Source organism: Cannabis sativa, chromosome X (assembly GCF_029168945.1).
Source record: "Cannabis sativa cultivar Pink pepper isolate KNU-18-1 chromosome X, ASM2916894v1, whole genome shotgun sequence".
Classification (NCBI taxonomy): Eukaryota; Viridiplantae; Streptophyta; class Magnoliopsida; order Rosales; family Cannabaceae; genus Cannabis; species Cannabis sativa.
The window spans coordinates 43,008,195-43,036,039 of NC_083610.1; the positions used below are offsets into that span (position 1 = coordinate 43,008,195).

The window sequence follows — 27,845 nt, forward strand, 5'->3', positions numbered from 1 at the left end:
AATATGTTAGTTAGATTTGTTAAAATAAAATTAGGAGGTCAAGTTCAAATTTCTCTAAAAAAAAAATTATATAAATATATATTAATTTTTGTTTATCATGTATTAAATCATTCTTTTGCTATCATTTTTTGAATTCCAAAATTCACAAAGTAAAAAAAATCAAAGTGCTATAAGCAAAATAATAAGGCCATTTAGGATATAAATAGCCTAAAAATCATTTTGCTATTTATAAGCAAAATGATATAAATATATATATTCATTTTTATTTATCATGTATTAAATTGATTATTTTAGATTTTTGTTCCTTCAACTATGATCTTATTGTGCCCTTGATTTTTTCTACCCATTAAAAATAGTCTCCAAACTATTCACAGTATTAGCAAAGTAGTCCTTCTATCAAGTTTTATCATATGTAGCAAACAAAATAATGATGTGATTATTTAGATTATAATCACGCAATGCCACATGTGTGATTAATTTGAAAATAAATAATTTAACAATCTTTAATTTGTAACTACATAATTTTTTTTAATTATTAATGGATTTTTAGTTTAATAATATTTTTTTAATAAATTAGTTTAATACGTTTTGAAAGATACATATATTAGTATTTTTTTTTTGTTTTAAATTACACACGTAGCGCTAATAGGACAGTGGTACACACATATACATCATCATCTTGCTTGCCACGTGTAAAAAAAATTGACATTAAGACCACTTTTTTTCTCCTCGTTCAAGAATCTCTTCCCTTCTGCCACTTCGTTTTAAAGGGTAAGTAGGACTAATTCAATCACGTTTTCATTCATTTGAAATATGAGCTCTTCTATTTTATTTTTATTTATGTTAACTTTTTTTTTTTTCTTTTTTTCCATCATTCTCTATTAAGTGCTATAAGTTTAATCTTGTAGAATTTAACTTATTTTCTCATTGAGCGAAAAATACAAAATAAGTCAAATTGATTTTTCGATCAAAAAAACATGGCAAATAGTTCGATAACTACTTTTAACAAGCTAAACAATTCACAACAGTGGATAATTTGAGATCATAATTCAAGATGCAAAAATCTTAAATAGCCAAATAATAATGGTCATAGGCAATACTATATCTTTCCGGATGTCCCTAAGTTCAAATAATGTCAAAGAAAAAGCTAAATAATAATTAAATAAATCTACAAGGGAAAAAAATTGTTAAAGCAAAATAATCCTTTATTTATAAATATAAAATAAAAAAGCTGTTGGGAAAAAGAAAAGGTGATAATGTGATATACTAAACTCATGGGAACAAAGTTGAAAAATAACAATGATAGTGATTACAACAATGGTGACCATATTTTTTTGGTCAAGGATCAAAGATCAAGGATGTAATATCTGCCATATCACACCTAATAAAATGACTTCACTATTCAAATTTCAACACCATATAGGTGAAACTCTACTACTACACTACTACTTCTACAACAATTGTAATATGCCAAAACGGACTCGATGTTTATTACACATTCCCAAGTAACTAATCTTTTCCTAAACCACAACAGAAGAAGAGTTCATTTATGAATTGATTTTACACTTTCCAACAGACAACAATATTACAGAATATCCTCACTTTTAAACAGTTGAAGAAAGACATATCAATCAAAATCGAACTGAGTGAAGCAACAATGTACACAACTTTTGAAAAGTTTCACCCTATTCATGTGCTGGAGTGTCCCGAGGCTCGAAAACAGCACGAGCCCATTTCCTTGCTGCTTCACCTATGCTTGTTCGTATGAACAAAGAGCATCCTAGAAAACAGACACCAAAATAGTTTCAGACTATGCTAGGTGGATCCCCTGCCCAATTGCATACAGAACGGGGCCAACGTGTTCTTATGCAGTCCACTAAAGGAGCATGCTGAGGAGGCTCGGGTTTCGTCACTTCATTTTCTTTCCCTTTGGATTCATTTCCACCTGAACTAGAGGACACTGCCACATCAGCCATGTACTCCTCGGGAGTCCACCTAGGGGGAACTGAGACCCTCAATTTGGTCAGTCTAGGCCTTTGGACTGGAGTCTCTCTAGAAATCAATTGGCTACCATTCAAATCTGATTTTGCTATCCCATTAAAATGATAAAGCTCGAAAACCTTCTTACCCATTAAACCTGTTGAATCCTTCAAGCCTCCCATACTTTTATCCAAATCTAAAATTACCTGCCAGAACTCGCTCCATACAATAAAACCCGTGCTGCAGAGGTGGTCCACCTTCTCAGGTGGAAGTCTTGTGTTTGTATCCCTGAGAACTTGGTGAAAGCCTTCCACACTAATGAAACCACCACCTCCACTCTGATCCTGTGCATCAAAAGCTTTTCGAATTTGTGATTCCCTTTCTTCCAATTCATTCTCATCTTGGACAGAAGTATCAAGAGCAAATACAACTGTATAATGGGACTCACTCCCAATAACCCATATCGGCCATTTCGGACACTTCAGATTTTGACCAACTTTACAGAAATTTAGGGATTCCAGCAGAGTGAGGAAACCAACTTCCACGGTTCTAGATATGCCCTTTAAGAACATGCCACCACCTAAATCCATCCTTCCATCAAACACATTGGGGACTGCCTGACCGCATAGCAGCAGGTTCACAATTTCCTGTGTAAACATTTAAATAGTTTCAAAAAAACTGAAGCACGAAACCCGAGGATTAATTTCTTATGACATGTGATCGTATACCTGAGAGGCATGTCCAAAGGGAGCAGTAACCAAAGGTAAGCTGGGGTCATCCCTGTCAGCTTGAACAGAATCCTACCAAAGCAATACTTTCATGGATTACTCATGTGTTGATGAAGCAGAAATTCAAGCAATTTTGTTCAATTGCAAAGGAATTAGTGGACTATTAAAAAAATAGAGAAATTTTCATCTGAGACTATCAATAGCTATTAAGAAATTTATGGCAGGCTTTAAAAAATTAACAGCTGTATGCAATAAATCAGTCAGCAGTTCAGCCCATGTCAAGAGGACCACAAAATTTTGCTAGGCCAACTAATCAAATTAAAGCCTTTGACAAACCTTTCTGGGAAAAGCCAAGATAACAAATACAATTATCAAACACACAAGACTCTGCCCCACCCCACCCCACCTTTAATGTTTAGGCTAATAATTAAAGCAAATAATTCCTTTGAGCACCAGAACTAACAGGCCATTACCCATAACACTTCCCTAGAACAAGAAAACATGCAAAGATAGAAAGATGGTCAAGCTAGCAAGCATACCAGTCCTCGAGAAAGTAAAGCTGAAAGAAGGAATAGCAAGGCACCCATTCGACTCCGGAATACAGGAACCATTGCTTCAAGCTTTTGAAGTGCATTTGCTTGCAATGTATAAGTATTAACTCTCAACACTTTCCGCAAGTCTAAAGCTGATTCAATTGAAAGATCCTCAAGCACTTTTGCCATGTTCTGCATAAACCATACACTAATGAGTAAAATTATATAGACCAACAACTGTGCAACAAGTCATTCAAATTCAATCACATAAGTTGAAAATCAACAGCTCAAGCAAAATGTAAAATGAATGCCACACAGATGCCTGCCTAAAATAGTCTTACCTCATCCGTCAAATTGCCTTCAGATTCTTCAATGTTATGTCCAACAATACTCAAAGTTGCAATAACCGCCCTTTTATTACTTCCACATACGAACAATATCTCACACATACTTCTAATCAGGGCTCTGTTCAAACAATTTATCAGTATCTTATTTGACATGAATAAGAAAAGAAACATGCAAATAATATACATTGTTACACACACACACACACACACACAAATCATTCCTTGTCCTTGAAAGATATTAATATATCTTATTACACACATCCACACAAAAGAAAATGTCAATTTATAACATTTCTATCAATTATGGTTGAAAACGTCAGGCATGAGTGAAGCAACATAATTCTTAAACCTATTATACATTTAGCTAAATTTAAAACAGCTGTACAGTACAGAAAACCATGGAAGGTTAATCACCTTGATTTTTCATCTTCGGAAAGAGAAGAAAAATCGTTTGATGCAACAAGTTGACTATTAGCTAATCTCCTTGAAGCAGACAGATTCTGTTCTGCATTACCTATTTCTTCTGGGAAGAAAAGAAGGTATTTGAGAACAAAAGCCTGCAATAAAAGGAAGAAAATAAATACAAGAAATAAGTATAAAGCAGTAATCAACGATATAGTGGGTAATAAGAAAATAAATATACAGTCAAGAAAATAAAGAAATACATATAAAAATAATAATAATAAAAATACTCTAAAAAAACAAATGTGCATTTAAAAGTAAAATGGATAAGACAATATCATCTAGGCAATGTATGTAAACATCATTAAAATTTAGGAGGAACAAAATAACAAGAAGCAAAACGTAAAAGCACAAAAACTGCAAATTAAAAGATGTAACGGAAACAGAATAATTTATTCCCAAATGAAATGAAAGACATAAAGGAGCATTAAGAGATTGGGATCAATAAGTGAAATTTCCAAACAATACACATTGGGAGGAAATTTCTTAACCCAATCAACCAAACAGATGTCTCAAGCAGAACTTTACTGACATAAACTTACCAGGAACCAAAACATCCTTTTGTAGTAAAAACTAATATAAACTTCAATCCACAATTTCTACAAGACATCAAAATAACAGCTCTTCAGCCTTAATAGTCTAAAAAAACAATAGTAGATGATTGGTCAAATTGCATTGGTTGCTTTTTATTACCCTTTTGGCAGAGTATGAAAGAGAAATATTCCATATATACAAATATTCCATGTAAACCATTTTCACTTCTAGTACCCAAGTACAAATAAAATATCAAACCATTAACAGAAACTACTAAAAACTATAAAGTGCACCAGAAAATAAAAAAAAAAATGAAAAAAAAAATCTAAACCCGTTACAATAATAAAAAGAGTTAAGGACATTCAAATAAAACTCACACTACAAGCCAAGTTTCTGCAACTGAAAAACCAACAAAACTGACTTGTATTGTGGTATAGTAGTTTAATCAACTGACATTAAATTAATATAAAGCATGTATTTTCATCAGACAAACAATGAATAGCACTGTGAACTTAATAATTCACTGTATTCTGAGGAAAATTTTCCTGACCAAACCGCTGAAGCTATAGTTTATATGCAGAACAATAACATGGCCACACTACACGTTGATAAGAAAAATGAGAGAAAGTATAGCATGTGAAGCTCAAAATCCTCTAGGTTATGCATAGTGAAACCTTACTGGTTAAATATGAAACAAAAGTAGTAGATTCTACTGCACAATAAGATGTAAAGGATGGCCCTTTTCATCCCTGGCACGTTAAGACTTCTGATGTACACAGTTGTCACCCATATTTAACCAAACAGCAAAATAAGAGTACAGTAGATTCTACTGGCAATGTATAAAAAACTAATAGTGGAACCAAGCTGACAGTGTGTAAAACTAAAGTAGTGTAATCTACTGCACAATATAGCATAGAGGATGGTTATTATTTTCTACAAAGTTAATACTTATTTAATGTGGTTAGAAACTGTGTCAACAATGGACATCTTGAAGCTCAAGAGGTTCAATAAATCTCACATGCCAAAGATATTTGAAATGTGATATGGGCAATGGTTTGGATTTACATGGCTGAGGCAAGAGAAATGAATATTGCTGCAACTGACTTGTGAAAATATGGGAAAATTTTAGTTGCGATCAGAGGAGTGTACCATAAACTAATAAAACAATCTAAATTGATTAAAGGTCCAACATAGTATACAAATAAATTAAAACATTTCTAACTCAATTTCAGAATTAGGTTGGTTGAATATTGAAACTATCGTGGAAGTGTAAATATGTAGTTAGCTAAATATGTATCCACATCATAATTTTTTTTCTAGGATTAGACACGTCAAGTAAGGAAATTCAATCAAATTACAGTAACAACCTAAGCATGCTATATATTGAGAAATCAAGAAATTACTTGAATGGCTGCTAAGACACCACAAGGCCCACCTTCATGCTGCACCAGACCCATAGATGTCTCTGGATCAGGGCTAAACCTATAGAAAAGAATTTACTTGTAAGTTGTATAAGGGACAAAGAGAAAGTGTTTAAGTAGACCAGTCACCATAAAAGCATAAGCATTATTAGTGAAAACAAAGCCAATTATACTTTTCTCAACTGACGAGATGCTACCATAGAGTGTCATAATTTTTCTATTTTTTAAAACACGTAGTTGGCAACTAGTTGCTACTCCAGTGAACTTCCGTAGTTACAAAAATAAAATAAAAAACCATTAAGGGAGAGCTTAAAAAAACAAAAAATGAAAAGCAACACAGGTGAACATAAATATTGATAAATGTCTGTTCTAAAATGACGAACCTACAAATTTATTATGAAAAGTTCAAATTGAATTGTCTTTGCAGCAGTAAAACATAGTGAACCAAGCAGCACCTGACATGGCAAAAATTGAGAGATAATTGGGTATGGAAGTAAATTACTTTAAGACAGTTGAGCATATATAACTATTTCCATATTTATTTATTTGTTCATCAACACAATGCCAAATGGTCATGGAATGCTTTACGAGTCCTTGTTATTAAGTTATTTGCAGGTGGCAAAAGTAAAAATATTTCATCTAAGGACCTTATTATTTGAAATATAGTGTAAAAGGCATCAATACTTATCAGCCTGTGTTGATTGGTATTGTCATTATCAAGAAAAAATTGTTTTACAAGAACAAAGAAAGTATCTTTATTTGTACATTTGACATGGAATTATATGCTTCAGAGTTCAATCACATGTGCATACAATAAAAATAAAGGGAAAATAATCAATTAATAATGTGTATTGCCTTTCACTCTACCCAGGTATCTATCCACTTGACATTGTACTTTGTACAATCGAATATAATGCAAATTATTAACCCTAATTTGAGACAGGGCAATCAAATTGTTCTACCAACAACACTTTGCGGATATGAATTTAATTTATTATCACATGAGAAGCTCAATCAGTCAATCGCATTGTTATTTTAAAAAATAAAATAAAAAATTCGAAACCAAAATTGGGGTTTCAAATTCAAATGTCAAACGTACCTTATACCCTGATTACTCCACTGCGAAAGAATACCCTTGGAGACTCCAGCTCCAAACACCATCGAAAACAGCTGGTTCGCTTCAGCTTCCGTTAGCTCCTTCCCCAAATTCAAATCCCCAACGCTAATTTCCTTCTCTTTCTTGACAGAAATGGACCCCGGAACCGAATCCGAACCCATAATAGGTACCATCACAGAGCCAGCAGAAACCGGTACCGGTGAAGAAGCCGGAGGAGGCGAATCTTTCTTGAAGGCTAACATTCGCTTCTCGGCAGCGGCAGCCATGAGTTCTCGCTGAATCCGGCGGCTCTTGATCTCCGGTGACTCATCGGTCGGAATTCCATCAGGTACGTCCCTAGGCTTACTCCGCTTAGGTTCCGGCGGCGAATTCTGCATACTCATCCGCATAGCCATTTTAAGATCCTCCTCCTCCCGATCAGCCATCGGAATCTCCAGATCCCAAAATCACAAATTAGGGTTCCGATCCCGATTTCTTTTTATATATTTATATATATTTACAGAATTATTATACAGATCAAAATCAAGTAATGAACCAAAAAAATGAAAAAGAAATCTTCCTTTCAATTAACGAAAAAGAAAAGAACAGAGGGTTTGGGTTTGGGTCTCAAAACGATGAGAGGGTCAAAATTGGAAATTAAAAAAAAAAGTAAAGAGGAATAACTCCAGCGTGGACTGCCGACCCTTTTGGGACCCAAAACGCAGTGTCGTATGTAAGTATAATAACAGCCGTAGCCTACTACCACTAGCCGTGGCTCTTTTTCATGACATGTTTATTTGGAAATTATAATTTTATACCTGAAAAAATAGTTTTTGTATGTTGATATGGAAGATTAGTGAGGGTAATTTAGGAATTTCAGTTAATAACTAGCGATACTTTTCTTTAAGTGAGAGGAAAGTTTTTGCTCTTGTCTCGGTGAACGAAGGAATTGAATTGAACAATATTTGAGTTACATTTATTTGTTTTGTTTTATTTTTATCTTTGTAATTACACTTTTTATTAAAATTTATTTTTCTTTTTCAATATAATCAGCTATTATTTTTCTTATTATTGATCAAGTCTTCTTAGAGCATGTTTGCTTTTGTGTAATCAAAATTAAAATAGAATGAAAATTACAATTATAATATTTGGTTGGACTTTTTAACTTTTATAATCCTTTTATATTGTAATGAGTATTACACCACTTGCATGAATTCTCAGTATGACTCGTGAACGAGAATTACAATTATTAATACATTACAAAAAGACTTTTCTACCCTTCTCTCTCTTACCTCTTTATCAAATATAGTTGACAATAAATAAAATGAGGATATTTTGGTTAATATATTAATTATTTAATTTTATTTTTATACTAAACCAAATAAAAAAAAAAATTGATTACAATGTGCATTACAAAATAAACTAAACATGGTAATAGTAACCCCATTACTATTACCATTACATTCTATTACCATTACAATTATATTAAACCAAACACTACCTTTATCTTTTTTGTCAGTTTTTTATAATATCATAAAATATATATTTTTTAAAAAATAGCATTATTAGCTATAACAATGAATTAAAAGAAAAACACCCCAACCACTTTCTTGAGAGTTGAGAAGAATGAGGTATCTAAATTTATGGGAGATTTTTAAAAGAGATAACCCAAAGGTATGAAGACTAAGATGGAGAAGGTAGTTATGGATTGAAGACTATTACGAGGTGTAGAGTTTGAACTCACTCTTTTATTATGGGAAAGAAGTCTCCAAAATCTACATGATCTACGGTTGGAATTAAGTTGACAATTTTGACTTTCTAATTGAATTTTAATTTGTACCTATTTTATTATCAAATAGTCAATTTGAGTATAGATTTGATAAAATTATTTTGTTGTAAAGAAGACTCGAATCACTAAACTATTCTCTCTTTCTTTTTTTACATGTTTAATCCGAACTAAAATATTCAATAGAAAAAATAAAGGGTAAATACCATTTTGGACCCTCTGTTTTACAAAAGTTACCAATTGGACCCTGTGTTTTGTTAAATGACAAAATGGACCCTGTATTTTCTAAAATAGTACAAATAGGACCCTGAATTGATTTTTTGTCAAAATAAAGTTTAATTATAATTCGATCTAAAAGTGTTATGACAAAAGTGTTTACATTTTTTGTATCTGTTCGTATTAAGCATTGTCTTCAAGTTGGTTGTATTAAAAAAAAAAGTTGTCAAAAATTAAACTCAAGGTCCTATTTTTACTATTTTAGAAAATACAGGGTCCATTTTGTCATTTAACAAAACACAGGGTCCAATCTGTAACTTTTGCAAAACACAGGGTCCAAAATGGTATTTACCCAAAAATAAATAGATTTATATCGAAAACAATAATGAGAATGTTTTAATTTAACTAAATTGTCATGTAATTATCTTCATATATAAATTTTTCAAGAGTATATTAATCTTTTTATTTTTAATTACAAAAATTTGAGGACAATCTTTTTCTTTATTTTTTTTTTTTTCTAATTTATGTGGCCACTAGCTTTTCTATTATAAAATTTAATAAACAAATAAATGAAAATCAATTAAGTAAATATGTCATTAAGGGCTCGTTTGGTACGCCGTATTGTATTGTATTATGTTGTATTGTATTGTATTGTATTAGTATTACTTAATCTGGTTCCCGGTCCCGGGTCTGGGTCCTGGGTCGAGGTTTGAGTTCGTGTCAGGGTTCGGGTCTAGGTCTGGGTTCGAGTTCGGGTCGGATTCCGGATCCGGGTCCCGAGTCCAGGTCCGAGTCGGGGTCCGTGTCCAGGTCTGGGTTCGGGTCTGGGTCAGATTTCGGGTTTGGGTCTGGGTTCGGGTAGGGGTCGTGGTCCGGGTCAGGGTCCGGGATCAGGATCACAGGTCCGGGTCCGGGTCCGGGTCGGATTCCGGGTTCAGGTTCAGGTCCAGGTCCAGGTCCGGGTCAAGGTCAAGGTCTGGGTCCGAGTCCACGTCTAGGGTCGGGGTCCAAGTCTGGGGTTCGGGTCCGAGCCTGGGTCCCAAGTCTGGATCGGAGATTGGTGTTGACCTCGAATCCTTTGTAAATATTATAATACAAGCTAATACAGACCATTTGTTATGTATTAAATAATACAACATACATTGTATTAAACTTTTTGGTCGTAATAATTAATACAATACATTGCTTTATCCAAATATAGTGTTATTTATTATTTAATACAATACAACTCGTATACGGCGTACCTAACAAGCCCTAAGATATTAAATATTTTTTTTTTGAGAGAGAGAGATGGATAGGTGGGAAGTAATTCTCAATTTGACAGTGTTGTTTTTTTTATTGTTTAATTTTAACAAAATATTCTATTTTAAATTCTAATCCTTAATACAATTCATCCAATTTGTAGAAGCTATTCAAGCTGAGAAGAGGTAAAAACCAGAGAAGGTATAAACCAGAAGAGTAAAACTCAATTAAGAACAGGAAACATAGCAATAGCAAGAAAAGCTTGACTCATTAAGATGAGTAGCTGATTTATTTATAGGCTGAGATTACAACAACTAAAGCACAAGTTAGTTAATACTAACTGAAACAGAAACTAACTGACTAACGGTTTTTACAACAGTTTATTTATTGACTAATATCCCCCCTCAAACGAAAAGGGGTTGCAGCCATTTTAAGTTTGTCTTTGAGGTATAGAAACCGGTCAGTGGAGAGTGCTTTGGTAAGAGAATCAGCCACTTGATCAACAGCTGGAACATAGCGAACCGAAAGCTCCTTTGCCATAATTTGATCTCGAACAAAATGGAGATCGATCTCAATATGTTTGGACCGTGCATGAAAGATTGGGTTAGCTGCGAGAGCAGCAGCTCCTTGATTATCAACCCATATGACTGGTGGATGAGAGGGAGAGATCTGTAATTCAGAGAGCAAATGAACCAGCCACCTTATTTCAGCAGCAGTGTTGGCCAAACTTCTAAACTCACTTTCAGTACTTGACCTTGCAACAACATTTTGCTTTTTTGCAGACCATGAGACAAGGTTTCCCCCAAGAAAAACAACATAACCTCCAGTGGATTTTCTGTCATCTATAGCACTAGCCCAATCGGCATCGGAATATGCAGAAATCTCCATCGAAGCAGCTGGTCTTAGAAGCAAGCCATCTGTTATGGTCCCTTTAAGATATCGGAGTAATCTTTTGCAAGCAGCCCAATGAGTAACTATAGGTGCGTGAATGAATTGACTGAGCTTGTTAATGATAAAGGCGACATCTGGTCGAGTTAAAGTGAGGTATTGGAGGGCACCAAGTGTACTTCTATATAGTGTAGGATCCTCAAATGGTTCACCATCATTTAGAGATAACTTTTGAGTAGAGCTAGCGGGATTGGGACAACTCTTCACTCCATCAAGCTGCAATCTAGTGAGTAAATCAGCAATGTATTTGCTTTGAGAGAGATACATACCGCCCGAGTCTCTATAAATTTCAATGCCAAGAAAATAATGAATCGAGCCAAGATCTTTTAATGCAAACGATTGGTTGAGATCAGCAACCAACTTTGAAATAAGGGCTGAATTAGGTCCAGTTACTAGTATGTCATCGACATACACTAGTAAAATAATCAAGTCCAAATCTGATCCATAGATAAAGAGTGAGGTGTCAGACCTTGATGCTCGAAAGCCCCATTGCAGCAAAGTAGACCTTAGTTTTTCATTCCAAGCTCTAGGAGCTTGTTTCAATCCATAGATAGCCTTGTGAAGATGACAAACATGAGTAGGTTTAGTTGGGTCTTCAAATCCTTTCGGTTGCCTCATGTACACAGTTTCATGGAGATCACCATTCAAGAATGCATTACTTACATCCAATTGCTGAACCGGCCAATTAGATGTGACAGCTAGAGATAGAACTGTTCGAACAGTTACAGGTTTGACCACAGGACTAAAGGTCTCTTGATAGTCAATCCCAGGTGTTTGCAAGTAACCTTTAGCAACTAACCGAGATTTGTAGGTATTTAAGGAGCCATCTGCATTGAGTTTAATTCTGTACACCCATTTATTGTCAATAACATGCATATCCGGATGATATGGAACAAGTGTCCATGTCTTGGATTTAATCAATGCTGTGTTTTCTTTTTGCATGGATTGAAGCCATTTTGGATCTTTAAGTGCTTGCTGAGTTGTTCTTGGTTCAGTCGGAAAAAGAGATTCTTTTAATGGATGTCTTGTAGCCATGTATGCCTTCGGTTTGTATATACCACTTTGGGACCTGGTTTTCATGTGATGAACCCGAGTAATAATGCTGGAAATAGGAGCTTCAGCTGGTTGAATATCAGAATGTAGAGAAGGTATGGGTTCGGATACAGGGACAGTAGTGGTAGGAGGCTGCAATATTATATCAGAAGTTGATGTATTATTGGTTGGCAGAGGCAAATTAGGTGTAGTTGAGGCAGGTATATCTGGTTGCTGAGAGAGAGTTTCGGAGGCAGGTTGTAGATGTTCTTGTGGCTGGGAATTAATTTCTGGTGTAGGCAGGTTATTTGCTGGTGTAAAGTGGGAAATTGTAGGGAAAGGCATTTGGGAAGGTGGCTGTTGTGTAATAGAATGATGTGCGGAAGCAGGTGCTTGGGTATTTGTTGATGAGTGGGGATTGTGTTGAACATCAGTAGCACAACCAGGAATGGAATTAGCACCAGTAGCAATATTAGAAAAAGAGAAGGTAGGAAATTGAGAGTAAGGAGAAGGGTGTACCTGACTCATGTTGTAGTTGGAAAAGGCAGGGAAGTGGCTTTCATTGAAAATAACATTCCTTGCTATATATATTCTGCCATTGGAGTTCTCACAGAGATATCCTTTGTGATGAGATGAGTAGCCAAGGAAAATGCATTGATCAGATCGATAGTCCAACTTATGATTGTTGTATGGTCTCAAATGTGGAAAACAAGCGCAACCGAAGGGCTTGAGAATCTTGTAATCGGGCTGACTTCCAAATAAGCATTCATAAGGAGTTTTAAAACCAAGAACGGCTGTAGGAAGTCGATTGATTGTGAACACAGCACTTTGAAAGGCATACCACCAATATGACAAGGATAAACCAGCTTGAGCAAGCATAACCAAACCAGTTTCAGTTATATGTCGATGTTTCCGTTCAGCTCTGCCATTTTGTTCATGATCATGTGGACAAGGGTGTTGAAAATGAATCCCTTGATCACTAAGAAAGCGAGCAAAAGGTCTATACTCCCCTCCCCAATGGGATTGAACACTTTTTATGGGCAAGTTAAATTGTTTTTCAACCATACTTTTGAACTTAAGAAAGACATCAAAGGCTTGGGATTTTAGAGTTAAAGGATAAATCCAAGTATAGCGAGTATGATCATCAATAAAATGAATATAATATTGAAAACCCTCTTTAGATGCAACATGGGAAGGACCCCACAAATCGGTGTGAATTAATGCAAGGGGTTGTGGAGCAAGACTAGTGGAAATAGTGTATGGAAGTTTATGACTTTTGCCTTTTTGACATGCAACACAAAATTGTAAATCTTTTAAGGTCCCACTATGTGAAACATTTGAAAGAATTCTGCTTAAAATAGCAGTACTCGGATGGCCTAATTTTTGATGCCAAACATTAACATCTTGTTTCAAAGTGGTAGTTAAAGCAGTAGAAAAGCAATTGAAAGGATAGGCAAAAACTGATTCTTTATTATCATTTGGCATAGTACATGATTCTATGTTTAAACCAGCATGAGTATTACAAGGAGCAGTATGTGAAGAATCAGTAGGGGAGGAATTAAAGGAAGATACAGTGGTGAGATTGCATTGTAATGCAGGAGAGGATTGACTTGAATCACCAAGCACATATAGGCCATCTTTAACCGGTCCCTTGAGAAGAACAGCCCCTGTGAGTTTGTCCTTTACAAAACAACAATGTTTGTGAAATTCAAGGAACACATTATTATCATTTGTTAGTTTTGAAACACTAACTAAGTTCTTTTTAATGGCAGGAACATTAAGAACCGATTTTAAACGCAAGGGATGAGAAGTATGGGGAGATAAGTAAGTAGACCCAACATGAGTGATAAGTAATGGCTTACCATCACCAACAGCTAAAGACTCGGTGCCAATGTAGGGAGAGGGTGATTCAAGAGATTCAGACCCATTTGTCACATGAACATTAGCGCCTGTATCGACAAACCAAAGGTTATCATCACCAAAATCAGGTAGGATAGTGGAATTATATACCTGATACTCATTGTCCATGTCGAGTTCTGTAAGATACGCACGGGGGGCAGCAACATTTGGTTTCGGGGGAACAAAATTCTTATCGAACCGATAGTGACAAACAGCTGCCGTGTGCCCACTTTTAAGGCAAAGTTGACACATTAATCGATTCTGAAAACCAAAGGTGCCGCGAGAAGCTCCTTTAAAACCAGTTCTTGAAAAAGATTCAGGGATATTTCCTCGAGCAGCTGGTGGGATATATTTGCCAGAGTTGTTGCGATTGTTACCTACGGCCAGATTTGCTTGGAGTTTCATAGAGATATCGGTCATGGTACTGTGATGTTCAAGTCTACTCTCATGAGACATGAGAAGAGCTTGAACCTCATCAAGAGACAAAGAGTCACTTCTTGAAGTAATTCCAGAGACAACAGGGTCAAATTCAGCACCTAGGCCATTCAAGATCTGAAGAACAACATCTTGATCACTAATATTAGCACCAGCAATTGCCAAAGAATCAGCAAGATTTTGAACCTTATCCACATAATCTGAGATTGACAGATTGCTTTTCTGAACATTTGAAAACTGACCTTTGAGCTGTAAAAGCCTCGCACGAGATTGACTCGCAAATCGTTGTTCCAAAGCACGCCAGACCGCAAAGGAGGTATGATGATTGGCAACAGAAGCAAGAACGCCTTCTGTCATTGAAGAGCGAAGCCAAGAAAGAAGAAGTTGGTCATGTCTTTTCCACTGTTGATAGAGAGGATTTGGGTTGCCATTGAGCAAGTTTTGAGGAGGTGGAACGCCATTGAAGAGAATAGCATCAAGATCATGTCCAATAACGGCTGGAACAACCTGAGATTTCCAAGAAAGGAAATTGGCACGATCAAGCTTGATCGTGAGGGATGTCGATAAAGAACTGGAAAATGGGTTGTGAACAGAGGAGGCAGGGGATTGCGCAGTCACATCTGGTGGAGAAGCAGTAACAGTCGAAGGTGTAGGATCTGGAGATGGAATCGAGGACTCCATGGAAGACGTCTGATACCATGTAGAAGCTATTCAAGCTGAGAAGAGGTAAAAACCAGAGAAGGTATAAACCAGAAGAGTAAAACTCAATTAAGAACAGGAAACATAGCAATAGCAAGAAAAGCTTGACTCATTAAGATGAGTAGCTGATTTATTTATAGGCTGAGATTACAACAACTAAAGCACAAGTTAGTTAATACTAACTGAAACAGAAACTAACTGACTAACGGTTTTTACAACAGTTTATTTATTGACTAATACAATTAGAAATATGATTTTTCTTTCCCTCAACCACAATGTTGTTCATTGTTAAGAAGGATTGCATTCCCATAGTGAAGGAACTCTAGTCATAGCAGTTAACTTAGGAAAGGGTCCCTTTCCCTGCGCCTAGGTTCACTTCGATGCTCCACAATGGGTATTTGGATCCCGCCAAATTATTTTTAAGTCGCTATTCTTTAGTATTATGAGTAATGAAGTCAAGAAGAATCCAAGTTCGAAGGCTAAAAACTGAAAGGAGTCGAAATAGACTCCTAGAAGCCAACCTAGGTGCTTAGTGTTTCACCTAGCGCCTAGGTTAACAAATTGGCCAGGATTTAATTTTCGGGATTGTCTTAGTGAAAATGACCCAAATTTTGCACTTATACATGAATTAGATATGTCACGAATATATTTGAGGCATTAGAATCAGATTTGGAGTACTTTCAATTTTGAGCACCAGGTGCCCCAGGCACCCAGCGCCTAGGTTGACAATTTGTCAACCTAGGGCGCTTCCAATCATCAAAATAAATAACTATCCCGAGAAATTTCTTTGTCATCATACAAAACGAGGAAACAAGTACTTTTGAGGGAAAAACAAATCAACCTGGAGGCTAGAATGAGGACCCAACGCCCAGGCTGACACTTGATTAATAATAATGAAGTACCAACAAGCTTTACTTAACGCTTTTATTCATTAGATATTAAAGTCAATTACATCACTGTGAGCTAAGTTGAAAGAAAAAGAAGCAATAGTTGTAGATCTTTGCTTTTCATCAAAGCTTAGCTGAAGCGATCCCCACTACACTAATTCCATGTTCGAATAATAGTGTAGGGGTCGTACCTTAGTATTGGACCTCCTAACCAAAAGATGACTTTGTCGCATCTTGTAAGTTCAAGAGGCGATTGTTTCACTTGCACAAGATAAAGTGAATCTCACTGTGAAGCGAAATGTTTAGAGAACAGTTGCTTTGTTATCGTCCCAGATGCTCCCCATTCGTCTCAGATGCTCCCCATTCTAGCACCTTGGTACCGGTACTAAATTCAAGTGGCAGTCATAACAAACTCTAACCCATTTGTCCCAGGTTCAAACACTTATGTGATGATATAAATTTCCCTACCTCTCTCATTGGGAGTCTTTAGTGTCGCTTTCTTGGTCACTATCTTTGAAAAACTCATAAGACACATATTCATTGCTGCTCCCCTATTCTTGATAATTGTTGGAAACAGAGAGAGAATCTTCGTCACTGCTCCCTCTCCTGAGTTGTCTTGGGAAGCAGAGGGAGATTCTTCATCGCTACTTTCTTGCTTGAGATCTTATTGAGAAATAGCAGGGGAATCGCCATCACTATCTCCATGCTCGAGTTCATCTATGGAAACAAAAGAGGAGTCTATTTCAGTGGAGGCATTAGTTGTTGATTCTTTTTCAATTTCCTAGTCAATGTATGTTCGAGACTTAGAAAATAAATAAGCAGTGTACTCAGTTTCTTTTGGTTGAGCAACTCCCTTGACCTTCTTGACGGCTTCTTCGAGCTTGATAAAATCGTGAGCTTTATTTAGAAACTTTTGAATGGTGTATACTGATTTGACCTTCAAGTTTTTATAAAATAGAATCATTACTGTTAGTCCAGCTGTCATTGCCATGACCTTGGCGTCTTTGCTGAGTGTCTTGCTATGATTCAGGACTACTATACTTTGAGATGTCATCTTTCTTGCCATATGTCAAACATTGATGTTCACGTCATCAAGGCTACTCTTAGTGTAAACATATACTATATCCAATTATGATTGATCTAGTTAGATGTTATTTTTTAATATCCAATTAATATTTTTATTTAGTTTGGATAATTAATCATGTTTTATGTTGTTATTTAAATTATTTATCTATATGCCAAAATTATGATTAAGTTTTTACTTTTTCTTTTATTTGGATTGCATCCAATCGAATAAATATTGGATGGTTTCACTGTGATTCAAAAAAATATTATGTGCAATATTTGATAAATTTAAACTAATCTAATAAATATATATGAAATATATTTAGTAGATTTAACTAATCTAATTTTAAATTAATGATTAGTTCGATAATTCAACCTCTAATATCTTTATATATAAAAAGTAACTATCTATTTTTTTTTTAGTTTAACAGAACATACTTTAAAAATAAAAGAATATTTTGTTAAATTTAACGAAATATTGATAGTACTATTAATTTTATAAATATATAAATATGAATTTGATTATATTAATCGAAGCACCCGTAGATATATTTTTTTTTCTTCAAAATTTATAACAAAAGGTATTTTCCTTCTAATTGAAGTAGTGAATTAATATTATTATTGATTACAACTTACTCGACGCTAGACTAATTATAATTTAATTAAAGTTGTTCACTTATTTTGTATATTTTAATTTGATTTCATTATACATAACTAAATAGATATAATTTGGAGTTCTTACCTTGCTTTTTAATAAATTCATTATTTAATTCTAATTAATTAATTCAATTTTTTTTTTCAAATTTAATTAAAACAAAATTTTCTTTGAACTGATATTATTAAAATAAATTTAGTCAAAAGTTGGAGATTTTTTACCATTAAAAGGTGGATTGGTTTGTGACCCAAATAATAATAAGTACAAAGTCATAATAAATGGGAAATTTGATTAATTATGCATTTATAGGACCATTTTTTTTCTTCTAAACCTAAAGTATTCAATATTGGTAGAATACGTCATTTTTTTCTAAAACCCCATTCTACCCCTCTTATTTGAACAACTCTCTCTCTCTCTCTCTCTCTCTCTCTCTCTCTCTCTCTCTCTCTCTCTCTCTCTCTCTCTCTCTCTCTCTCTTCTCTCGCTCTTTGTAAACACGCACACGGAGGAGCACATAGTCGACCCACAACCTTGTTCCCTTCTCTCCACGACCGCCATGACCACAGACCCAAGGACCCACGGACCCAATGACCACCGCGGACCCAACGACTTCTCCATCAACACGACTTTACCATCGACAATGTTGTCAAAGAAATTGTATGATTAATATTTGTTATCTGTGAGTAGATGTTAGATTTAGGGTAAAAATGGCCAGATATGAGTTTTGGGCAAAAAATTGGTTTTTTTGTCAGGCCCGATGGTAGTCCAATGCCTTCCTGTTGTTAAAATGAGTAAAGGTTGAAGACGAAGGTCCGATGGTAACCCGATGATATAATCTGATGGGTGTCTGATGGTGGTCCAATGGTGACTTGATGCCTTCTTGACAAGCTTAATGAATGAGCTTAACATCTATAGATGTAGATATGGTCCGATGGTAGTCCGATAGTGGTCTAATGGTGGTCCGATGGTCACCTGATGCTACTTTTTTTTTATGTACAAAGACATTAAAAAAAATGGGTAGCATCGGGCCACCATCAAACTCTCATCGGACCACCATCAGTATAGATAGGAATAGGGAGTATGGATGGTGAAGTTAGAAGAGAAGAGAAGAGAGAAGGGTATAATGTGTATGAATATAAAGTATGCTTATTTTTTAAAATTTTAGTAAGCTTGTGTTTAAAAATTTAATATACACTAAACTATGTATATAAATTCAAATTTCCCTAATATAGTAGTCCTAATATACTTTGCTATGTATATTGTATTGTGACATTTCATTTTTAAATTATATATTTGTTATTTTTATAGTTAATGTATATACAAAATAAAGAATTAACTCATTATTTTTTAGTATATTTTATTAATATTTTGTATTCAATTTTATTTGGTAAAAAATATTTTAATTTAATTTTCTATTTTAAATTACTATTAAATTTTTTATACTTGATAGCGCTTTATATTAAACATCTTTTTATAAAAAATATTATTTTTTTAATTAAATTATATATAATATTATTTATTGTAACATTGAAAAGTAAAATACATAACTTATATAAAACTAAATATTTGTGTCTTACGCAAAACATTAATCAAGTAATATATAGTTGTATTGAATCTACAACATTAGCTGTATACAATTTTAGACAAATAATATATAATTAAAATAATTATTAAAAGTTACCATTAGTGCTTAATAATAAGAATAATTAGCTTTTTTAGTCCCTGTACTTATGACACTATACTATGATGCCCCTTAATTTATAAGTGTAGTTAAAAATACCCCTAAAATATATCAATTGGAATAGTATAATCCTTCTATCTAATTCTGTTAAAATTGACTAAAGTTGACTGTTAAATTAATAATGTGGCATTATACATAGATAGTAGTTGAAAAATTATATACCATTAGGAAAATAAATTACAAGTCATAAAAATTACAATCACAGGAAAAAAAAATGAAAAATAACATCCCAAAAAATAGAATATCATTACCTTAATTTTCCAAAAATCTCATGTTCTTTCTAGTGATATCCATCTCTTCAAATACTGTAGAATCCTAATTTTATACCTTTTTCTAATTTGAACTGCTAAAAAATGATTGGAATTATTTTAATAAAATTATTTTTATTAAATTTTTTTAAAAGGTTATGAAATCATTTTTTAATCATCTTTCATTGTCAGTTATTATGCTACCTCATAGTCAATTTTCCCTCTAAAAAGAGATGAAATTACTACTCTATCTTTTGTTATAATACCACATCATCAATACAAACGGAATTTTTAAACAAAATAAACAGAAGGACTAAATGTATGCATATAAAATTATACAAGGACTATTTGTAACAAGCTGAATAGATTAAGGGGCATAATAGTATAGTGTCATAAGTACAGGGGGTAAAAAAAATAATTAAGTATAGTATCTTACTATCATCCGTATAATTAAGTATCTTCACTCATATAAAATATTGAGCATTACTAATACCGCCGAGTAATGATGCTCACTAATTAAGTTATAATAGTTTTGAACCAATAGGTCTAATTTAGCCATTAATACCCCTTGAAATTAACAATTCCTTTTGACTAAATTACACACATAACCCGATTCTATGCCACTAATAAATTCAATTTATAAATTATAAATAAATGCATGCCAAGTAAGCTTAAACACTAATCTGAGTCGATAAGAATTTAGAGAGAGAGATAAAGCTTTCGCCTCACCACCACGTCAGAAAGGAAGAGGCAGGGGTATAAAGGAAAACAAAACATAAAAATAAGGACTTATTTGCAATTACACAAATATAAAAAAAACAAACTAAAATAACGGCCCTCGTCTGCATATATTGTACATAAGATAATGACAAAAACCTGGGAACCGTCGAATCAGATGACCGTGAAAGACGACGAGAGGCGTTATCTGCTGTGACCGACTGACGACCACCAACGCCTGCCACGTGTCATCAGAAGCTTCCTCTTCACACAAAAGGAAGAAGAACCCAATCCCCCCAAATTCCCAATCTATATCTATCCATGGCTTCTCTCAGTGTATAAAAAAGGAATCTTTTTTGTTTTTCATTTGGCCTCGAACCGAGCACCTCCACCACCACCGCATCATCATCATCATCATCATCTAATATCCAAAAAGAAACAACCTTTACCATCTTTCTCTTTTGGGTCATTTGGTTTTTTCTTTTTTTCCATTGGGGATTTTCGTCGAACAGAGAGATGGATCACGAGGCCGACGCTTACCGGACGGATTTGATGACCATTACGAGGTTCGTTTTGAACGAACAGTCTAAGCATCCAGAGTCTCGTGGTGACTTTACTATCTTGCTCAGTCATATCGTTTTGGGATGCAAATTCGTTTGCTCTGCTGTTAACAAGGTCTTTTTCTTTCATTTTCGTTTACTTAATGGTGATTTTTCATTTGTTGGTTATGAAAAATGGGTTCTTTTTATACTATAAGTTCTTTCGTTTTCTTTTACTTTTGACTTGGACTGTAAAGGTGATTGGGTATGTTTTGGATTATTGCTTGTTTGTTGTGGCAGGCTGGTCTGGCCAAACTCATAGGGCTTGCTGGAGAGACTAATGTACAGGTATTTATTTTTAATTAATTAATTAATTATTATACATATGGTTCTTTTTTCTTGTCAGTGAATTTATTTGGGGTTTTTGATTGAAGGGTGAAGAGCAGAAAAAGCTTGATGTGCTTTCAAATGAAGTTTTTGTCAAAGCTTTGATTAGCAGTGGTCGAACTGTAAGTCAATAAAGGAAAAAGGCTTTTCTTTCTGTATAAATAGTAATGGAATTACCTGTTAATTGTTTGTGTTTCTTGGTTGACAGAGCATTCTTGTGTCAGAAGAAGATGAAGAAGCAACCATTGTCGACAAATCCATGCGTGGAAGGTAATTGTTGCTCATTTGTGTCTTTCAAATTATATTATTACTAGCAATTACATCAACTTCTCTATATCTTTTAAAATATGTAACTTTTTTTTTTCTTTATTTTTATTTTACTTGCTTCTCTAAATCTTCTTCATATAATTTAAAAATTATTTATTTTAAAAAGCAAATAAATAAAAATAATAATATATATTACAAAAAGGTTTAAAAAATTAATATAATATTTATAGGTTAGTGGATAGTGCTATAAAGCTAAATCTGTTAGATATAATAGCTCATTTGATTGAGCAATACATCTCATTATTTTTGACCACCTTACTAAATATTTTAGTTACTCTACTATGAATGTTCATGTTTCATAATTTGTGTTGTGAGCAGTATAAAACTAGTAATTGTAGTAATTTCCTGCAAGTATATATATATATATATGGGTTTATTAAAAAATACCTCTTTTATTCATCAATTAACCAAATTTACCTTTAATTTTATATTTAATTGAAACATACCTCTTTTTATATGTACTGTACCTAAAATACCCTGACATAAGGGAGTCACATGGACAGTATATTGAGGTGACAAGGATAAAATCGGTAAAAAAAGAGGTAAAAATGATAGAATTTAAAAAAGATGATAAAAATAAAAAAGAACAATATAAAAAGGGTATAGAGTCTAATTTCCATTGAAGGGCCGACCCAAGCATGAGCGAGTTAGGCCTTTGCTTAGGGCCCACACCTTTCGGCGGCTCAAAATAAAAAATAAAAAAAAAATTATTAAGCTTTTATTTAAGTAAAATTAAGTATATTGTAAACAATAAATATTTATAGTTTAGTTAGTTGAAGTATATGACGTATTATATAATGTCATGAGTTCGAATCCATAACACTCTAGCCGATTAATTGTGTTAACTTTTCTGTTTTTCAACCTCACTACAACTTACCATTTCATAATTGTTCTGGCTGCAGGTACTGTGTTGTTTTTGATCCTTTGGATGGGTCCTCCAACATTGATTGTGGTGTTTCGATTGGGACGGTATGATACATTCCTTCATCACAGACAATAAGGCTATTTGGCTTTATAACTTAAAAATTGTTTTCTTTTTTTAAAACTGAAAACAGTTTTTAAAAACTAATAAGGACTGTTAGGCAAAATTTTTAAAAATAATTTTTTTAAATTGTGTTTTAAAAAATTAAAAAACAAAAAACATCAAAATGTTGTTTTCAATTTTCAAAAACAATTTTTTTCGTCTAACATATTATATTTCATATTTTTGTTCGCATACTCGAATTCTAGATCCGAACCTGGATGAGTTCATGTTATGGTATGGTGTTAAAATATTAATTTTTTTTAATAAGAAAAAATCTAAAAATAGTTTTAAAAAATTTGTGCCAAACACCATTAAATTTTTAAAATAACAAAAAAACTGTTTTTTATTCTCACTTTTAAAAATTGAAAACACAGCCAAACACGCTCAATATGTTTCCTTTCACCTTCTGTTGTTTTATCTAAATTGAGTTAATTGTTTTTTTCAGATATTTGGGATTTATGCTATCAAAGATGATCATGAACCTGGTCTTGATGATGTCTTGCAATCTGGGAAGAATATGGTGGCTGCTGGCTATTGCATGTACGGAAGCTCTTGCACGGTATGTTAATCTTAATGAGGAACCCACAAAAATGCAGTCTTTTTTTGTTTCATTACTCTTTTGCAGTTTCAAGAGTTTGAAATGATTGTATTTAAGTTTGCTATTATTGATGATTTTGCTTGCTCTATTGTTTTGTATTGTAATTTTTCAACAGCTTGTGTTGAGCACTGGGGAAGGTGTCAATGGATTCACTCTTGATCCTTCTCTTGGGGAGTTCATACTAACTCACCCTAACATCAAGGTATACTTTCAATTTCAGTACATAACATGATAATGCATAAAGCTTTATGACTCGAAACAAAACTGTATTGCTCGCCTGAGTTTTCTCCCCTTTTTCATATGCTGTGTAAGTTTTGGAAAGATAATTCTTAAATTTTGCAGCTCTTGTGTTTTTCGTTTGTTCGGTTAGTCTTTGCTTTCGTTGTACACAGGATCTTTGTTCTTGTCTTTGATTGGTTAACACTTGTGTGTTCCTGCTCAGATTCCCAAGAGAGGGAAGATTTATTCAGTGAATGAGGGAAATGCCAAGAACTGGGATGGTCCAACTTCTAAGTATGTTAAAGTCAATTTAGTCTTTTTCTCTTGTTCTATTGGCTTCTACTCTGTGACTATGTAGACTCATAATGATTAAAAAATACAGGTATGTGGAGAAATGCAAATACCCTACTGATGGTTCTTCTCCTAAGTCTCTGAGATACATTGGAAGGTAATAGATTTTTAACCCTTTTAATGTGATTTCAATGTTTACCAATTCTAATTTTAAAAATTTCTCAATGGATAAGACATGTTCAATAACAAGTGGGAATATGTCAACAGTATATAAATTCTTAAAAGCTAATTAGGATTTCGTCTAATTTCATTTAATTTTACTAACGGGTGATTGACGTAAACGAAAGTTCAGGGAGCAAAAGTTGGGGTACAATTTAATACATGGACAATCGCTACATTAGTTAGGGGAAAATTTTAATGGTTTGAAAAATTCGAAGACATAATTTGGTACATGTCAAAGTTCGAAAGAAAAATCTTAATGAGCCATTTTTAAATAGAACACTCAGTCAAAATGTTTGCTTTGTGTTTTTTACAAACCCTGATGTTTAAAATCTTCATTAACAGTATGGTAGCTGATGTTCACCGCACATTGCTATATGGGGGTATCTTTCTATACCCAGGTGATAAGAAGAGCCCCAATGGGAAACTACGGTATGATTAGTTAAATTCTAGCTTCATTTTCTCTTTGAATGTTCATTACATCTTTTGCAGTTATAGTGATAAAATTATACCCTTTGTAAACCAGTGTTCTGTATGAAGTTTTCCCCATGTCATTCCTGATGGAGCAAGCCGGAGGTCAATCTTTCACCGGCACTCAACGGGTATCGTCAGATTTTTCATTTTTGTATATGTTTTCAGTATTTAACCGAGTTAGCGGTATTTTTAAATCGTTAAAGTTTGTTTGTTCTTGACAGTCACTGAATTTGGTTCCCAAGAGCATCCATGAACGTTCTCCGATCTTTCTCGGTAGCTATGATGATGTTGAGGATATTAAGGCACTCTATGCTGCTGCAGAGAAGAAAGAATAAGGCTCATGGTGGTTGGCATCCTTGTACTAAGTATATAACTCATCTATTTTGTTGTTACACTGAAATCCTTTCTAATCATCTATTCCCAAGATGAAACTATATTGTAAGTATACAATACAATCATCAACAAATAAACAAGTTCCAATCTTTCTTTATATTGAATAAGCAAGTTCCAATTCATTTTCATATTCTGTTTCATGAATTAATAAACATATATTGTTTTCTTTAATAACAACAAATGAGCTGGGATTTCAATATGATAATCGATATGTAAAGGGTATGTTTGGTTAGAGGATAATGGAATGGAATAGAAAAGAATTTTGGTGAATTTTGTATTAAAGTTTATTTCATTCCTATTCTTATCCTTATTCTTATGGTTCCTGAAAAATTGAAATTTATTCACAATGTTATATCAAGTATGGCATACATTCTAAAAAAGTTAACACCAAAAAATCAAGATGGGACCTTAAACTAACACCCAAAAATAATTGAGCAGTGAAAATCAAGTACATGAGTTTTGGAATTTGATTGATATTTTATCATTTAATATCTATTGTGAAGCAGAGGAACAACAGAAAAGCAAACTAGCAAAGTAGGGTAACTTCTCTCATTCTGCATGAACATTACAAGGAATGTGAGAAAGCTAGTCTAAAATTTAAGCAATTTCATTCATTCAATTTCAGCCATGTTAAAAGTACAACTGAACTCTTCATACTTGATAGGGAGTATCACAAAAACCGTTCTTTCTAAAAATTAAAAAAAAAAAAAACACATTAACATAGTAACAGTTTCACTAGATCGATCATTACTGGTTTTCCATGTGAAGAGTACACAATTAATCAAGCTGTCCTCAAAGGAGGAGAAACAAGAATAACACCATCTCCTCTAACAAAGAGAAAGGGGACCATTCGCTTTGTAGTCTGAAATAAAGAAGTGTAAATTAGTAATCAAATCTGTTCATCCCTCAGAGCAAAAGAAATGACAAAACAAAGAACCAATGAAAAATACTATTTCTTTATTTATCTAACGCTGTATTCAATTTTATAGGCAGCCCCGTTTTCGGGCACTTCAATTCTAATTAGCTTCTTTGACACTATAGTATAGATTCAAAGTCAAAATGGAATATAAACATGCATGTAAAATGCCCTTTGCTACTTGCCTAACGGGTTCTTCGAATATGTCATGAATTCATTTCAGTGATGCATTGTCATTATAAAATATCTCACAGTAATTTTCCATTCAAAAAGAACAACTCTCTTCGAAATCGAGAATGACATCGAAAATCTTTTTAGCTTTATGTGAGCATACTTGTGCTTAGATAAACAGAACAATGACTATCTGTTTCAAAGTTACCCAATAATTATTATTTCCACTTCCACATTTAAACTCTAAAAATAACAACCATAAAATCAAACATACCCGTACTATCTCTTCATAAGTTTCATCATCAATTTCTACAGTGGTCACTACTTCTTCAACATCACCAAGAATCATATTTAAATGTTGATCATAAGCCTGCATATACAAAGCCCACAAAAAGAAGAAAATCTATCATGACAACTAATACAATGGTAGAAATATCCAGCAACAGAATAGGGTTCTCTTCACTAGTATCGCCCCAAAACAAACAATTTAGTATTGAAAGGAACAATTATCAGTAAATGAGCAATTTAGGTTTCAAGTTTGAACCAAGAAAAAAGAAAACCCTCAAAAGTGCTCATCTTTATTTAATCAACAATACAATACTAACCCTTTCTACAAATTTCGACCAATTGCAAAGGTTTAACCACAGAATAACAACACAGTTAAAACCCTAAACCCTAAACATTGTTCCGGGTACCAATCGAATCGAATAAAAGCTGGAAAACTAAACCCTAGACGATAGTAGTATTGAAAAGAAGAGCAATGGAATGGTACGGAAACCCTAAAATGTGCATAGAGAGAGAAAGAGAGAGAGGGGGGTACGTGGAGCTTGCCACGGAGCTCGCGGTCGGAGCGAAGCTTGACGTAGATGCGCTCGTCGAGGCTGAGCCTGATGAGATCCAAAGGCTCCTTCACTGCGCTTTCTTCTTCGGTGGCCATTTTCTTTTCAACAACTCTGCTTTTTCCTATAACAACACACACAAATCTTTCAGCTATGATAAAGGGAGTGTATTGCAATTGCTACTATTTTATTTATTTATTATTATTATTTTAAAATGAAAAAGGGAGTTTATTGAAAAGGCCAAATAAGCCAAAAACTTTCCAAATAGGTTTAGAAAATACCTCATTCGTTTTCTTTTTAATCTCCAATGTTTTTACATTGTACCATTATCATACAAATCACTCAAATTTAACTTTTTCCAAGTGTTAATATATTTTATTCATTCGAAATGGAGGAATGCAACCTCTTATTAAAATTTTTTAATCAAGTATCTAAAAAATATATACCAAAATATTTTTTTTAATTTTTTTTTACTATAGTGTTCGTTATATTTACAACATCATCCCTGTAAATTTTTGAAGATTTTCGAATAGTTTACCGTGCTAAAAATACGTTTAAATTTTTTTAAATGAGCGTGGTAAACTGAAATATCAAAAACTCTATTCTTGACATTGTAAGCTATTCAAAAATTAATAAGGATGATACTACGAAAGAAAATGATATATGTTATTGAATCAAAGAGGAGTAGTACAATTTATATACAAGAGCTTAAGAGAGCTGATATTAACTAACTAATAAATTATATTGACCAACTAACTAACTGTAACAACCTAACAA

The 27,845-nt window shown here is 33.7% G+C and overlaps 3 protein-coding genes across 3 annotated transcripts; 1 reads left to right on the forward strand and 2 right to left on the reverse strand.

Moving 5' to 3' along the window:
* Positions 1-1,234: 1,234 nt before the first annotated feature.
* LOC115709351 (uncharacterized) lies at positions 1,235-8,059 on the reverse strand. The gene is made up of 7 exons (XM_030637439.2): positions 7,105-8,059; positions 5,988-6,066; positions 4,003-4,145; positions 3,583-3,706; positions 3,248-3,433; positions 2,709-2,780; positions 1,235-2,627 (listed from the first exon to the last, which is right to left on the reverse strand). Exons 1-7 carry the CDS (start codon positions 7,545-7,547, stop codon positions 1,806-1,808), a joined length of 1,869 nt encoding a protein of 622 aa, XP_030493299.2. The 5' UTR covers positions 7,548-8,059; the 3' UTR covers positions 1,235-1,805.
* A 12,687-nt stretch (positions 8,060-20,746) lies between these two features.
* Positions 20,747-25,270, forward strand: LOC115709358 (fructose-1,6-bisphosphatase, cytosolic). Its single transcript, XM_030637448.2, has 12 exons — positions 20,747-21,346; positions 21,511-21,558; positions 21,645-21,719; positions 21,806-21,867; positions 22,827-22,893; positions 23,394-23,507; positions 23,662-23,748; positions 23,989-24,059; positions 24,148-24,213; positions 24,621-24,707; positions 24,802-24,877; positions 24,971-25,270. Exons 1-12 carry the CDS (start codon positions 21,188-21,190, stop codon positions 25,082-25,084), a joined length of 1,026 nt encoding a protein of 341 aa, XP_030493308.2. The 5' UTR covers positions 20,747-21,187; the 3' UTR covers positions 25,085-25,270.
* Positions 25,271-25,728: 458 nt separating this feature from the next.
* LOC115709368 (sm-like protein LSM3A) lies at positions 25,729-27,279 on the reverse strand. The gene is made up of 3 exons (XM_030637458.2): positions 27,050-27,279; positions 26,504-26,599; positions 25,729-26,004 (listed from the first exon to the last, which is right to left on the reverse strand). Exons 1-3 carry the CDS (start codon positions 27,164-27,166, stop codon positions 25,924-25,926), a joined length of 294 nt encoding a protein of 97 aa, XP_030493318.1. The 5' UTR covers positions 27,167-27,279; the 3' UTR covers positions 25,729-25,923.
* Between the last annotated feature and the right edge of the window lie 566 nt (positions 27,280-27,845).